The 13,866-nt window shown below is 37.5% G+C and overlaps 1 protein-coding gene across 1 annotated transcript; it reads left to right on the forward strand.

The window, feature by feature from the left end:
• The first annotated feature begins 12,643 nt into the window (after window positions 1–12,643).
• Window positions 12,644–13,475, forward strand: LOC110442102. The gene has a single exon (XM_021485540.1). The coding sequence runs from the start codon at window positions 12,716–12,718 to the stop codon at window positions 13,367–13,369; it is 654 nt and encodes a 217-aa protein (XP_021341215.1). The 5' UTR covers window positions 12,644–12,715; the 3' UTR covers window positions 13,370–13,475.
• Window positions 13,476–13,866: the final 391 nt, after the last annotated feature.

The raw sequence follows: 13,866 nt of genomic DNA on the forward strand, positions 1-13,866 counted from the left end.
AATATAACAGAGTCAGTGACTAACACAAGAACAAAATATAACGGCGTCAACACACAAGGACATAATATATTTCAACTTTAACACAAGTACAAAATATAACAGCGTCAACACACAAGGACAAAATATAACGGCGTCAACACACTAGGACATAATATATTTCAACTTCAACACAGGGACAAAATATAACAGCGTCAGTGACAAACACAAGGACAAAATATAACAGCGTCAACACACCAGGACAATATATATTTCAACTTACACACAAGGACAAAATATAACAGCGTCAGTGACAAACACAAGGACAAAATATAACAGCGTCAACACACAAGGACATAATATATTTAACTTCAACACAAGTACAAAATATAACAGCGTCAGTGACAAACACAAGGACAAAATACAACAGCGTCAACACACAAGGACATAATATATTTCAACTTCAACACAAGGACAAAATATAACAGCGTCAGTGACAAACACAAGGACAAAATATAACAGCGTCAACACACAAGGACATAATATTTTACAACTTCAACACAAGTACAAAATATAACAGCGTCAGTGACAAACACAAGGACAATATATATATAACAGCGTCAACACACATGGACAAAATATATTTCAACTTCAACACACAAAGGCAAAACATAACACAGCGTCGTCATATACCACAGAGTCAACACACGAGAACATAACATAGCACAGCGTCAACACACCGGGACAAAATATACCACAGCGTCAACACAAAAGGACACAATATACCACAAGGACAAAATATACCACAGCGTCAACACAAAAGGACACAATATACCACATCGTCAACACAAAAGGACACAATATACCACAGCGTCAACACACCGGGACAAAATATACCACAGCGTCAACACACATGGACAAAATATACTACAGTGTCAACACACATGGACTAAATATACTACAGCGTCAACACACAGGAACAAAATATACTACAGCGTCAACGCACATGGACTAAATATACCACAGCGTCAAAACACATGGACTAAATATACCGCAGCGTCAACACACATGGACTAAATATACCCCAACGTCACACACATGGACTAAATATACCACAGCGTCAAAACACATGGACTAAATATACCGCAGCGTCAACACACATGGACTAAATATACGGACAAAATATAACAGCGTCAACACACAAGGAAATAATATATTTAACTTCAACACAAGTACAAAATATAACAGCGTCAGTGACAAACACAAGGACAAAATATAACAGCGTCAACACACCAGGACAATATATATTTCAACTTACACACAAGGACAAAATATAACAGCGTCAGTGACAAACACAAGGACAAAATATAACAGCGTCAACACACCGGGACAAAATATACCACAGCGTCAACACAATGGACTAAATATACCACAACGTCAACACACATGGACGAAATATACTACAGCGTCAACACACATGGACAATATATACTACAGCGTCAACACACATGGACTAAATATGCCACAGCGTCAACACACGTGGACAAAATATATTACAGCGTCAACACACATGGACAAAATATATTACAGCGTCAACACACATGGACAAAATATACTATACCACAGCGTCAACACAAAAGGACACAATATACCACAGCGTCAACTCACCGGGACAAAATATACCACAGCGTCAACACACATGGCCAAAATATACTACAGTGTCAACACACATGGACTAAATATACTACACAACACACATGGACTAAATATACCACAGCGTCAAAACACATGGACTAAATATACCGCAGCGTCAACACACATGGACTAAATATACTGCAGCGTCAACACACATAGACTAAATATACTACAGCGTCAACACACAGGAACAAAATATACTACAGCGTCAACGCACATGGACTAAATATACCACAGCGTCAAAACACATGGACTAAATATACCGCAGCGTCAACACACATGGACTAAATATACGGACAAAATATAACAGCGTCAACACACAAGGACATAATATATTTAACTTCAACACAAGTACAAAATATAACAGCGTCAGTGACAAACACAAGGACAAAATATAACAGCGTCAACACACAAGGAAATAATATATTTAACTTCAACACAAGTACAAAATATAACAGCGTCAGTGACAAACACAAGGACAAAATATAACAGCGTCAACACACCGGGACAAAATATACCACAGCGTCAACACACATGGACTAAATATACGGACAAAATATAACAGCGTCAACACACAAGGAAATAATATATTTAACTTCAACACAAGTACAAAATATAACAGCGTCAGTGACAAACACAAGGACAAAATATAACAGCGTCAACACACCAGGACAATATATATTTCAACTTACACACAAGGACAAAATATAACAGCGTCAGTGACAAACACAAGGACAAAATATAACAGCGTCAACACACCGGGACAAAATATACCACAGCGTCAACACACAAGGACACAATATACCACAAGGACAAAATATACCACAGCGCCAACACAAAAGGACACAATATACCACATCGTCAACACAAAAGGACACAATATACCACAGCGCCAACACACCGGGACAAAATATACCACAGCGTCAACACAATGGACTAAATATACCACAACGTCAACACACATGGAAGCGTCAACACACATGGACTAAATATACTGCAGCGTCAATTTCAACTTCAACACAAGTACAAAATATAACAGCGTCAGTGACAAACACAAGGACAAAATATAACAGCGTCAACACACAAGGACATAATATATTTAACTTCAACACAAGTACAAAATATAACAGCGTCAGTGACAAACACAAGGACAAAATATAACAGCGTCAACACACCGGGACAAAATATACCACAGCGTCAACACACATGGACTAAATATACCACAGCGTCAACACACGTGGACAAAATATACTACAGCGTCAACACACAATGGACAAAATATACCAAAACGTCAACACACATGGACTAAATATACCACAACGTCAACACACAAGGACTAAATATACTACAGCGTCAACACACAGGGACAATATAACACTTCGAAGTAGTAATAAAACAAAAGCAACAATCCACACAAAAATCTGCATAACACATGGACTAAATATACTGCAGCGTCAACACGCATGGATAAAATATACAACAACGTCAACACACATGGACAAAATATACTACCGCGTCAACACACATGGACTAAATATACCACAACGTTAACACACATGGACTAAATATACCACAGCGTCAACACACGTGGACAAAATATACTACAGCGTCAACACACAATCGACAAAATATACCAAAACGTCAACACACATGGACTAAATATACCACAGCGTCAACCCACATGGACAAAATATACTACAGCGTCAACACAATGGACTAAATATACCACAACGTCAACACACATGAACTAAATATACCACAGCGTCAACACACATGGACTATATATACCACAACGTCAACACACATGGACTAAATATAGCACAACGTCAACACACATGGACTAAATATACCAAAACGTCAACACACATGGACTAAATATACCACAGCTTCAACACACATGGACTAAATATACCACAACGTCAACTCACATGGACTAAATATACCACAGCGTCAACACACAGGGACAAAATATACTACAGCGTCAACACACATGGACTAAATATCCCACAACGTCAACACACATGGACTAAATATACTACAGCGTCAACCCACATGGACTAAATATACTACAGCGTCAACACACATGGACTAAATATACCAAAACGTCAACACACATGGACTAAATATACCACACCGTCAACACACATGGACTAAATATACCACAACGTCGACACACATGGACTAAATATACTACAGCGTCAACCCACATGGACTAAATATACTACAGCGTCAACACAAATGGACTAAATATACTACAGCGTCAACACACAGGGACAATATAAAACTTCAAAGTAGTAATAAAACAAAAGCAACAATCCACACAAAAATCTGCATAACACATGGACTAAATATACTGCAGCGTCAACACACATGGACTAAATATACTACCGCGTCAACACACATGGACTAAATATACCACAACGTTAACACACATGGACTAAATATACCACAGCGTCAACACACATGTACTAAATATACCACAACGTCAACACACATGGACGAAATATACTACAGCGTCAACACACATGGACTAAATATACAACAGCGTCAACACACATGGACTAAATATACCACACCGTCAACACACATGGACTAAATATACCACAACGTTAACACACATGGACTAAATATACCACAGCGTCAACCCACATGGACAAAATATACTACAGCGTCAACACAATGGACTAAATATAACACAACGTCAACACACATGGACTAAATATACTACAGCGTCAACCCACATGGACTAAATATACTACAGCGTCAACACAAATGGACTAAATATACTACAGCGTCAACACACAGGGACAATATAAAACTTCGAAGGAGTAATAAAACAAAAGCAACAATCCACACAAAAATCTGCATAACACATGGACTAAATATACTGCAGCGTCAACAGACATGGACTAAATATACTACAGCGTCAACACACATGGCCTAAATATACTACAGCGTCAACACACAGGGACAATATAACACTTCGAAGTAGTAATAAAACAAAAGCAACAATCCACACAAAAATCTGCATAACACATGGACTAAATATACTGCAGCGTCAACACGCATGGATAAAATATACAACAACGTCAACACACATGGACAAAATATACTACCGCGTCAACACACATGGACTAAATATACCACAGCGTCAACACACGTGGACTAAATATACCACAACGTCAACACACATGGACAAAATATACTACCGCGTCAACACACATGGACTAAATATACCACAACGTCGACACACATGGACTAAATATACTACAGCGTCAACCCACATGGACTAAATATACTACAGCGTCAACACAAATGGACTAAATATACTACAGCGTCAACACACAGGAACAAAATATACTACAGCGTCAACACACATGGACAAAATATACTACAGCGTCAACACACATGGACTAAATATACTACAGCGTCAACACACAGGGACAATATAAAACTTCGAAGTAGTAATAAAACAAAAGCAACAATCCACACAAAAATCTGCATAACAAGTACTCTAAGATAGGATCGCTGCAGGTACTAAGCCTACCAGACAACGAGGTGCCCGTCACCATAAACCTCTCCTTAAACATAATTCTGAATTACACAGAGGCCCTAAATCATGATAGTTGTCAGGTGGCATACTAGGACACAGCACTATATCGATTTTAATAAAAAAAAATAAACGACTCTGACCTACTTTCATGTGTCAAATGTGTTGAGCCATTTTATCAACTTCTGAATAACAAGAGACCCAAGGTTACACTATTTGGGCTAAAGAATGTTGGGATCAACTGTTGTCAATGTTGTCAGTTTGAATGACCTTGGCCTACTCTCGGAGTCATAGGGATACAATCATGTCAAATATTTGAATCACATATGAGAAATAAACCATATGACTTGGAACTTGTTATTTTGTTTGCAAGGTTGAGAAGGGTCAACAATTTTGTTGAAACTTGTGACGTAAACTTTTATTTTATACGTAAGGAGTCAATAGTGCGTAGAACTTTATAAACGACGAACACACTAGAGGCATATGGTAATATTTGACCTGTAGCATGCTGGTGCAGAGTGCAAATTAACAAACTCGAAATGATACAACGTCGAGCCGCGAGATACGTCACAAACCGAAGGCGAAACACCTCAAGTGTAACAGACATGCTCCAAAAGCTAGGTTGGTAATCATTACAAAAGAGAAGGAAGGAAGCCAGGCTGGTAACGATGTACAAGATTGATCGAGAACTGGTAGCCATCAGGAAAGATATGTTATTACTACCAAGGAGGATAGGTCGAACAACACACAGCCGATCGTTCCAACTGATCGCCAGTCGCATTGACACAAGAAAGGCATCCGAGTGAATTAGTTTGAGTTACTTTGAAGGTTGCACGAATGAAATTATTCTTCAAACAGAGATCTTTAAGGTTGATTGATTGATTGATTGATAGGTTTTAAGTCCGCTTCACTACCGAGTAGTTCGGTTATCCAGCAGACGAATGTGTAAAGTAATGGTATTTATCCGGTTGAAATAAATGTGACCTTGACTCAGTTTCAAGGTCAGGGATTTGAAATGAGTTGGTCAAAAGCGTTGAAGAACATACGAACAATACAGGGCCATTTGGCAGAATGTTTCTTTAAATAACTTCTTAACTTAAATGAAGGTGTAGTGTTTTAAAATGAAGAATATTATTTACTTTGGGTCACTGTGAAGGTGAAAGGTGGCAGATGCTTAACACATTGTAAACGACGCCTGAAGGACCAAAGTGTCTAGGTCATGACACACGACAGTGCTGGAATACTCGGTGAGAAACACAATGTTGAAATGCTTAAGTGAAAATCAAAATGTTAAAGTTCTTTGGTAAGAAATAAATTTTAAACACTTCGGTGAGAACACGATGATGTTACGAACAGACAATTAATTACAATTAATGTTGGATACTTTTGTGAGAAATACATTACTATGAAAATTTGGTGAGACAAGCGATGTTGGAATAATTTGGTGGGACAAGCGATGTTGGAATTATTTGGTGAGATAAGAGACGTTGGAATAATTCGGTGAGACAAGCGACGTTGGAATAATTTGGCGAGATAAGCTACATTGGAATAATTCGGTAAGACAAGCAACATTGGAATATTTGGTGAGACAAGCGACGTTGTAATGTTTGGCGAAACAAGCGACGTTGGAATAATTTGGCGAGACAAGCGTCATTGGACTAATTTTGCGAGACAAGCAATATTGGAATTTATAGATGAGATAAGCGACATTGGAAAAATTTGGTGAGACAAGCGACGTTGGAATAATTTGGTGAGACAAGCGACGTTGGAATAATTTGGCGAGACAAGCGACGTTAGAATACTTTGGCGAGACAGGCAACATTTGAATTAGTTGGTGAGATAAATGACGTTGGAATATTTTGGCGAGACAAGCGACATTGGAATAATTCGGTGAGACAAGCGACGTTGGAATAATGCGATGAGACAAGCGACGTTGGAATAATTCGAGGAGACAAGCGACGTTGGTATAATTCGGTGAGACAAGCGACGTTGGGATGCTTTGGTGAGATAAGCGACGTTGGAATAATTCGATGAGACAAGCGACGTTGGAATAAGTCAATGAGACAAGCGACGTTGGAATAATTCGATGAGACAAGCGACGTTGGAATAATTCGATGAGACAAGCGACGTTGGTATAATTCGGTGAGACAAGCGACGTTGGAATAACTCGTTGAGACAAGCGACGTCTTACTACTGTAATGAAATCTGCCAGGTTTGAATACCTCTGTGAGACAAGCGTTGTTGGTATAATTCGATGAGACAAGCGTTGTTGGAATACTCTGGTGATAAAAGCGATGGTAGACCAGTTCTAGATACTTGAGCGTATGTTGCAACACTTGATGTAAGTGAGAAATGTTACACAGACTAAAGTCACATACAAACAGACACCTGTACTGGTGTAGTCACACCTGAAGGATATAGATTATTATAAATTCTAAACATGTTCTCACATCCTGATTCTGTGCCTACCTTTCTGAATTTGTTCAATTTGTGTGTGAAATGAAAGAAATAGAATAAAGCGTCCACTATTGACATGTATTGATCTATCGACTGGATATATCACCGTATGTTTGTATATATATATATGATCGATAACCGTCCCCGGCTCGGCCTGTAGGTATCAATACCCGCGTCTCTCCGTTGTTTACAGGCCAATAGACGTTAGTGACCAATGTCTTTATTGAAATAGATAAGCAAGATTTATATCTAATCTACGTGTAACGTATCCGTCACGTATAGGTATTAAATGTTGGTCCTGCGCGTGACCCGTTAGACAATTGAAAATGCACGTGCGAACGATTTGTTTAAATAGCCAGCATGTATGCTTCGATATGACATTTAAATGTATATGTGGATTTATTATTTTGGTGTATAATTTAAAACTGAGATGTAAATGAAGTGTTTAGTATTTAGTGTTCTGTTAAGAACCATTTAAGTTACATGTATAAATAACTCCCTAATTCTCGTCAATATTCCTATCACATACAATACATATCAAATTTCAAGTTTCATGTCTTTATTTCATTCAATCGGGAACACTTTCCGTAAACGAGAAAACACTTTTGTGTATCTGACCGTCTATGAGTTTGAACAGCAACATTGTTGTCACGCGTATAAAATCTCATAGAGTTTCGTGTAACATTAACAAGAAAACTTAAAATTTAAATGTAAAATGTAGGTGCGCATCGACGATTACAAAAACATGCGGATTTCTTCAGATCTGCTGGAATCTGGACGCACAGATTAAGTATAGCAACGTCATGTATGCATATTAGTATGTAAAATATGGACGCACAGAATAAATATATCAACGTCATGTATACATATCAGTATGTAAAATCTGGACGCACAGACAGAGTAATTCTGTAGCAGGTTATCAGCTCCGTGTATATCAATATGTTAATCCCCCGATATAAGCACTAGATACATACTGATACACCACTCTTGGTCAATAACACCAATATTCATTTTCCGGTCGAATGCCTGAATCAAATTAAGCGAAGATTGGCAGTCGTTTTGTGCACGAGCCATACGTATATAGCTGTTTGGTTCGGTGGATGTGTTTTCAGGTCCTTCCATTGTGTCCGGTGCTGTTAAAGATACATGTGTCCTGTTGTTTTTTATTTTATATTTTTTTGTAGGATCGCAGCGATTCTAGAATTATACTTTAAGACGACAAACTAAGAGCGATATATGTTTATGATATAGTATTTACATTTCCACTTCAAGTTCCTCTATAAGCATTACAATAAAGAATTGCGTTCACAGGGCTATGAACGCAATTTGATCAGCGTCATTTTGAAGTTTCACCTCCCGCCTCGATTAACATGAAACAACCGTTAAAAACAAACATTTTGGTGATGTTAGGCTGTTCCTTCATGGAACATGTATGTTACCGATTCGCGTTCTTACCAGCATGGACATGCTAAAATGTCGTTCAATCCTTATTTTAATTCTAGTAATGTATACATGAAATGATATACAGGAAGGACAAACCAATGTATCACACAATTAAAACAAAAGTATGTGTGTCTCAGCCAAACACGTTCTAAAGTTTTCGATCTTATAACACCAAATAAAACACAATAAACAAAAAGTGAATTATGGAATCTAAAATGTTTGAAAAAGTGATTTTGACAAATATTTTTTTCACTTTTCAATTGTACATATAAGAACAAGATACTTCTGTAAGATTTGGAAATATGTTATCACGTGATCATGCAAGGTGTTTTTTTTTTTTTCTTTTTTAGCGATCATCCTGGCTATAGATCAGCAAGTCTGGACAATGATGAATATATATATAAAAATATTCACATTCCAAATTGCACTTTTCGGAACTGCTCCAGGTTAAGTTTATTCATCTTATTTTGTTCTTGGAATACGTTTTGTGGCCACTGACCATAAACCCCGAAATCACGTTCGGTGATCATCATATGATCAAAGGAATACGACAGCATCACAGCGCTGTCCGTTTGTAAAATAAGCAAGCATGTTCATCACTAGCTTATCACTGATAGATTTTACCGCTTCGAAGATTGAGCCGATATTTGAATGACTTTAATTGTATTTGAAATATGATAAAAGGTATTGTTTTTAATTATTTGTTTATGATTAATATTTCTATTTCAATTATTCCGTCTTTTCGTATTGCAGAGTGATCTGCTCTTGTGAGCAGGTATTGATTGTTACGTCATTGGTTTGTGTGAGAAAATTACGACGTTTTCTCAAAAAAATATGACGTTACTCTCACAAACAAATGACGTAACAAGCAATACCTGCTCACCCAGAGCAGATAACTCTGCAATACGAAAAGACGGAATAATGCTTTAATAAGAACGTCTAAGACATGCCCCGTAGACCAGGGCCCGTATGCATGAAACCGTTCTCATGCTCAAGCACTCGGGATTCTGTGCTGAAACCAGCTTTCTTGTTACTCACTTAAATGATGCTCAAACTATCAAAAAGTTTGTTGTAAAATTTGAAAATAGTATTCGGCTTTAAGTCATTGGTTGTTTTTTTAATCATTAAATATATATATATATATATATATTAAATAATTTGAGCACAAAAACCATGCTTGAGCATGATTACGGTTTCATGAATACGGGCCGAGATCTTATGTGTTAGCGCTCGCTGATGCAACATAGCGACATGTGTATGAAAAGGTGTAAGACAATTTTCCTTAGAAATGCCAACAGATTTGCCTCACCCGACTGTAAACGCTGAAGTACCCTTAAACCTGTTTTATAAGTATCACGCCGTTAGCACTAACGGGTGTGCACATATCAACACTCTCACACGACAGGTTCAATTTGTTTATACAAGACACCGACATTCAATTGATAATGATTTTTTTTACAACCGGAGTCTTTCATCAATGCATTCAGAGAGGCGAACTTATCTGTATTTGCTCGCGATGAAAGCATGCGGCTAAGACACCTAATTATACACAAGCCTATCAGAGGTTTCAAACCGAGGCGGTCGATTAAGTATTGAAAGTTATCATATACACAGACTGAACAAAGCATACCTTTGTCAACTTGTTACGTTAAATTCTTAAGCCATCACTACAAGATAAGAACCATCGCCATTTAAGGTTTCCTTACACGATCGTTATTTGCCAACATATATTAACTTAAATACAGTTTTATTCAGTAAATATTCAGCATACTACAATTATAAAAGTTATGATAATATTTTTAATGATGAAGCATTTCGTAAACAAGATTGCGTCATTTTTCTGATAAATTGTTTTAATTCGATATTTCCCCCATCTAGTGTTAAGATTGAACTATGTCAACGATAGCTATGTTCAATGTATTGCATGTTTACTATTTTTGTTCAAAGTATTTGAAATACGTACTAGCTTCGTTTTAATACCAAATATTATAGCAGGCCGAACAATAAAATGTATGGTGGTTCTTACATCTTACTAATTATCCCCATGGATTTTATATACTGCAATGAATGCTTTATTGGAATATCTATAATGTTGGTTTAAGTATCAAATATTACAGAAGTCGAAAAAACAATTTGATGGTGGTTCTTGACATTTATTTTAGATTAGGTCCACTGATTGGTCGATTACATTCCCACAACTGGGCACGTTCGATTCGATCGTTGTTCACTTTTCCTGGCTCAAATAACGTTATCTGAAACCAGAGTAAGCCGTTCTGCGGTCGCTGAGCAGGGCTGGCATTTTTCATCTTTAAAAGGCGTCGTGCTTTGTGAGGTCAACTGAACAGTAAAACAGGATTTTTCTTTAATCTTACTGGCTTATTAGACTAATTCCGCCTAACTGCTCTAGTTATGTTCTGATAAGTCAATAAATTTCGTCCTGATATCTGATAGGCCTAGTCATAGAAGAAACGTGTTCTGTTAAATCTCGTTTGGAGTAAACGTTTATGTGATGTGGTGTAGTGTTAGCACACAGATATTGAAGCAATTGAAACTGATCCAATCAGTCAGACATTCACGGTTAACTCCGATACAACCTTTCGGAATGGTCCGTGAACATGGAAATTGACGCTGTGTGGAAGTGTTATCAGAGTTGTCAGCAAACCGTTTCTGTCGCGTGAAAAGTAATGCATTGTTTACCTGTCAACATGATAACAGGTAATGTGTGTTGTGTGGAATATCGATACTGTGCGATCTAAAAGCTCGTCGGAGTAAAAGTGGCTTTAAAACAATTAAAAAAATAGACCGAGCGGAGCTTCCTGTAGCATTATTGAAATTGGCATTGTACGCGCACTGTGTCAGCAATTGCGTATTGGATTTTATGAAATTCGATAAAAAAAATTATCCTACATGTCATGGGTTTTAATAGAACACATTAGCGTGTACCGAGTTGGTACTGCGCGCAGGGTATTACGTGGCTGTGGAATTATACAACGTAACATCACCTCTCTTACTGAATTACACGTGTTAATGGGTAATTACTGCCTTAAGAAAACAGAAGTGTTGGAGATCGAAGCGGATATAAACGGGATATAGAGTAATCATTCTGTGATCACAATCCATCACCGGGTCAATCTAATTTACTATGCGTCGAGAAGTGGAGAAGCTGCTATGGAATTGAGCCTCATTACTGTTCCGGGCAGTGGATGACATGGTATGGATAATCTCTACGGAATACAATCGGGTACTGGATAATGTAGGATTCAAGAAAAAACGGTGAACGGTGGAAACTAATTACTTATTGACAGGTTGGAAGGGTCAATAGGTATATATATACCACACAAAAATACGAGTAGCCGAGAGAAAAGGAATCGTTATTTATTTAATTTGGGCTAATTACCCAATAGATACGAGTCTGCAGCGATGCGGGGAAACCTCCGGTCGAATTAAGTCAAAGAAAAAGATTAGATATTGAGATTTCATTAGTCTTTTATGTCGTGGAAATTTTCAATATTGAAACAACAAAATAAAGGAACTGTCCTACTGGGATACATATATATATTTTATCTGTGATATTATTTCGGGATACAGTACGACATGACTAACACGGACGTAGCGGGGCTTCCGCTTGGTGCGCCACCTATCAACAACGCATGTCTGCCGACACTCTTCAACAAACTTGACGCAAATGTTAGAGAACGGAATCGCGTCAGAAACTCGTTTCTCGACCACAGTCTTCGATTTCAGCAGAAAATAATCGACAAATATCATATGCAGGCGATGCGTTTTTATGTCCGAGAAAAAAACAATCTTGGAAAGGACATCAAAAGGATTATTAAGAAAACTCCTAACCTAGAAGATATCCCGTATTTGGAGGCAAATGCTCTAAAAGGAAATTTCCAAAGGAAGGAAGACATCAGTGTGCCATATAAGGGATACTGTACGGAGCCGAAAGAATTTAATACAATTCAAACTGCCACAGAATCAAAACCATTTTGTGTCCGATATTTTTGCCACCATTTCCCGAAGAAACCGAAATTTATGCGTAACCGGAAGTTGCCACCATTAAAATCGGTCGATGACAGCTTCCGACAAACGACTTCAAAAGGACTGTTATTATCACAACGATTTAGTGCGAGTGACCACTTCCTGGCTTCCGGTAACACGAGGCACAGTCAGCTGAACTCTGATTCATCGCTGGGGTCACAGAGGTCAATATTGAGTGTCGAGGACGATGCTATGACTATATAGATATTCAATGTATAGGATCCGGGAAATATTGCTTGAAAGCATGAAACGAAGGAACTTTATATATCACGTATAATTTATGTTATCAATTATTCGTGACGATTTTTATCGGTGAAAAGATTTAGTTTTTTTAGCTGAATTAGGAAGACGTTACCATTTTTTGTATTATTTTACAACAATACTTAAATACGTGTTTCCAACTTATATTGATCACTTTGGTTAACTTGTATGGTAGCGCGCAGATTGTCAATAATAGTTAACAGAGGGAGTAACTGATATACTACACTATAATTAAGTATTTTGACATGTACTCTCCGTGATAAAAAAAAAATACAACCGGAGCTGAACTCGACTGTATACTGTATATACTGATACTAAACCAGTTTCAAGTCCATGCTATGCATATAGTTAACAAATTGTATGGTTCGTGAAATGACATGCATTATATCGCAGGGACCAGACACAACCTTGTAAAAACACTTCTTGCAAATATAACATGA

Source organism: Mizuhopecten yessoensis, unplaced genomic scaffold (genome assembly GCF_002113885.1).
Source record: "Mizuhopecten yessoensis strain PY_sf001 unplaced genomic scaffold, ASM211388v2 scaffold716207, whole genome shotgun sequence".
Lineage (NCBI taxonomy): Eukaryota > Metazoa > Mollusca > Bivalvia > Pectinida > Pectinidae > Mizuhopecten > Mizuhopecten yessoensis.

Coding starts and splice junctions, on each gene's coding strand:
- LOC110442102 (XM_021485540.1), top strand. CDS start 12,716: ATGACTAACACGGACGTAGCGGGGCTTCCGCTTGGTGCGCCACCTATC.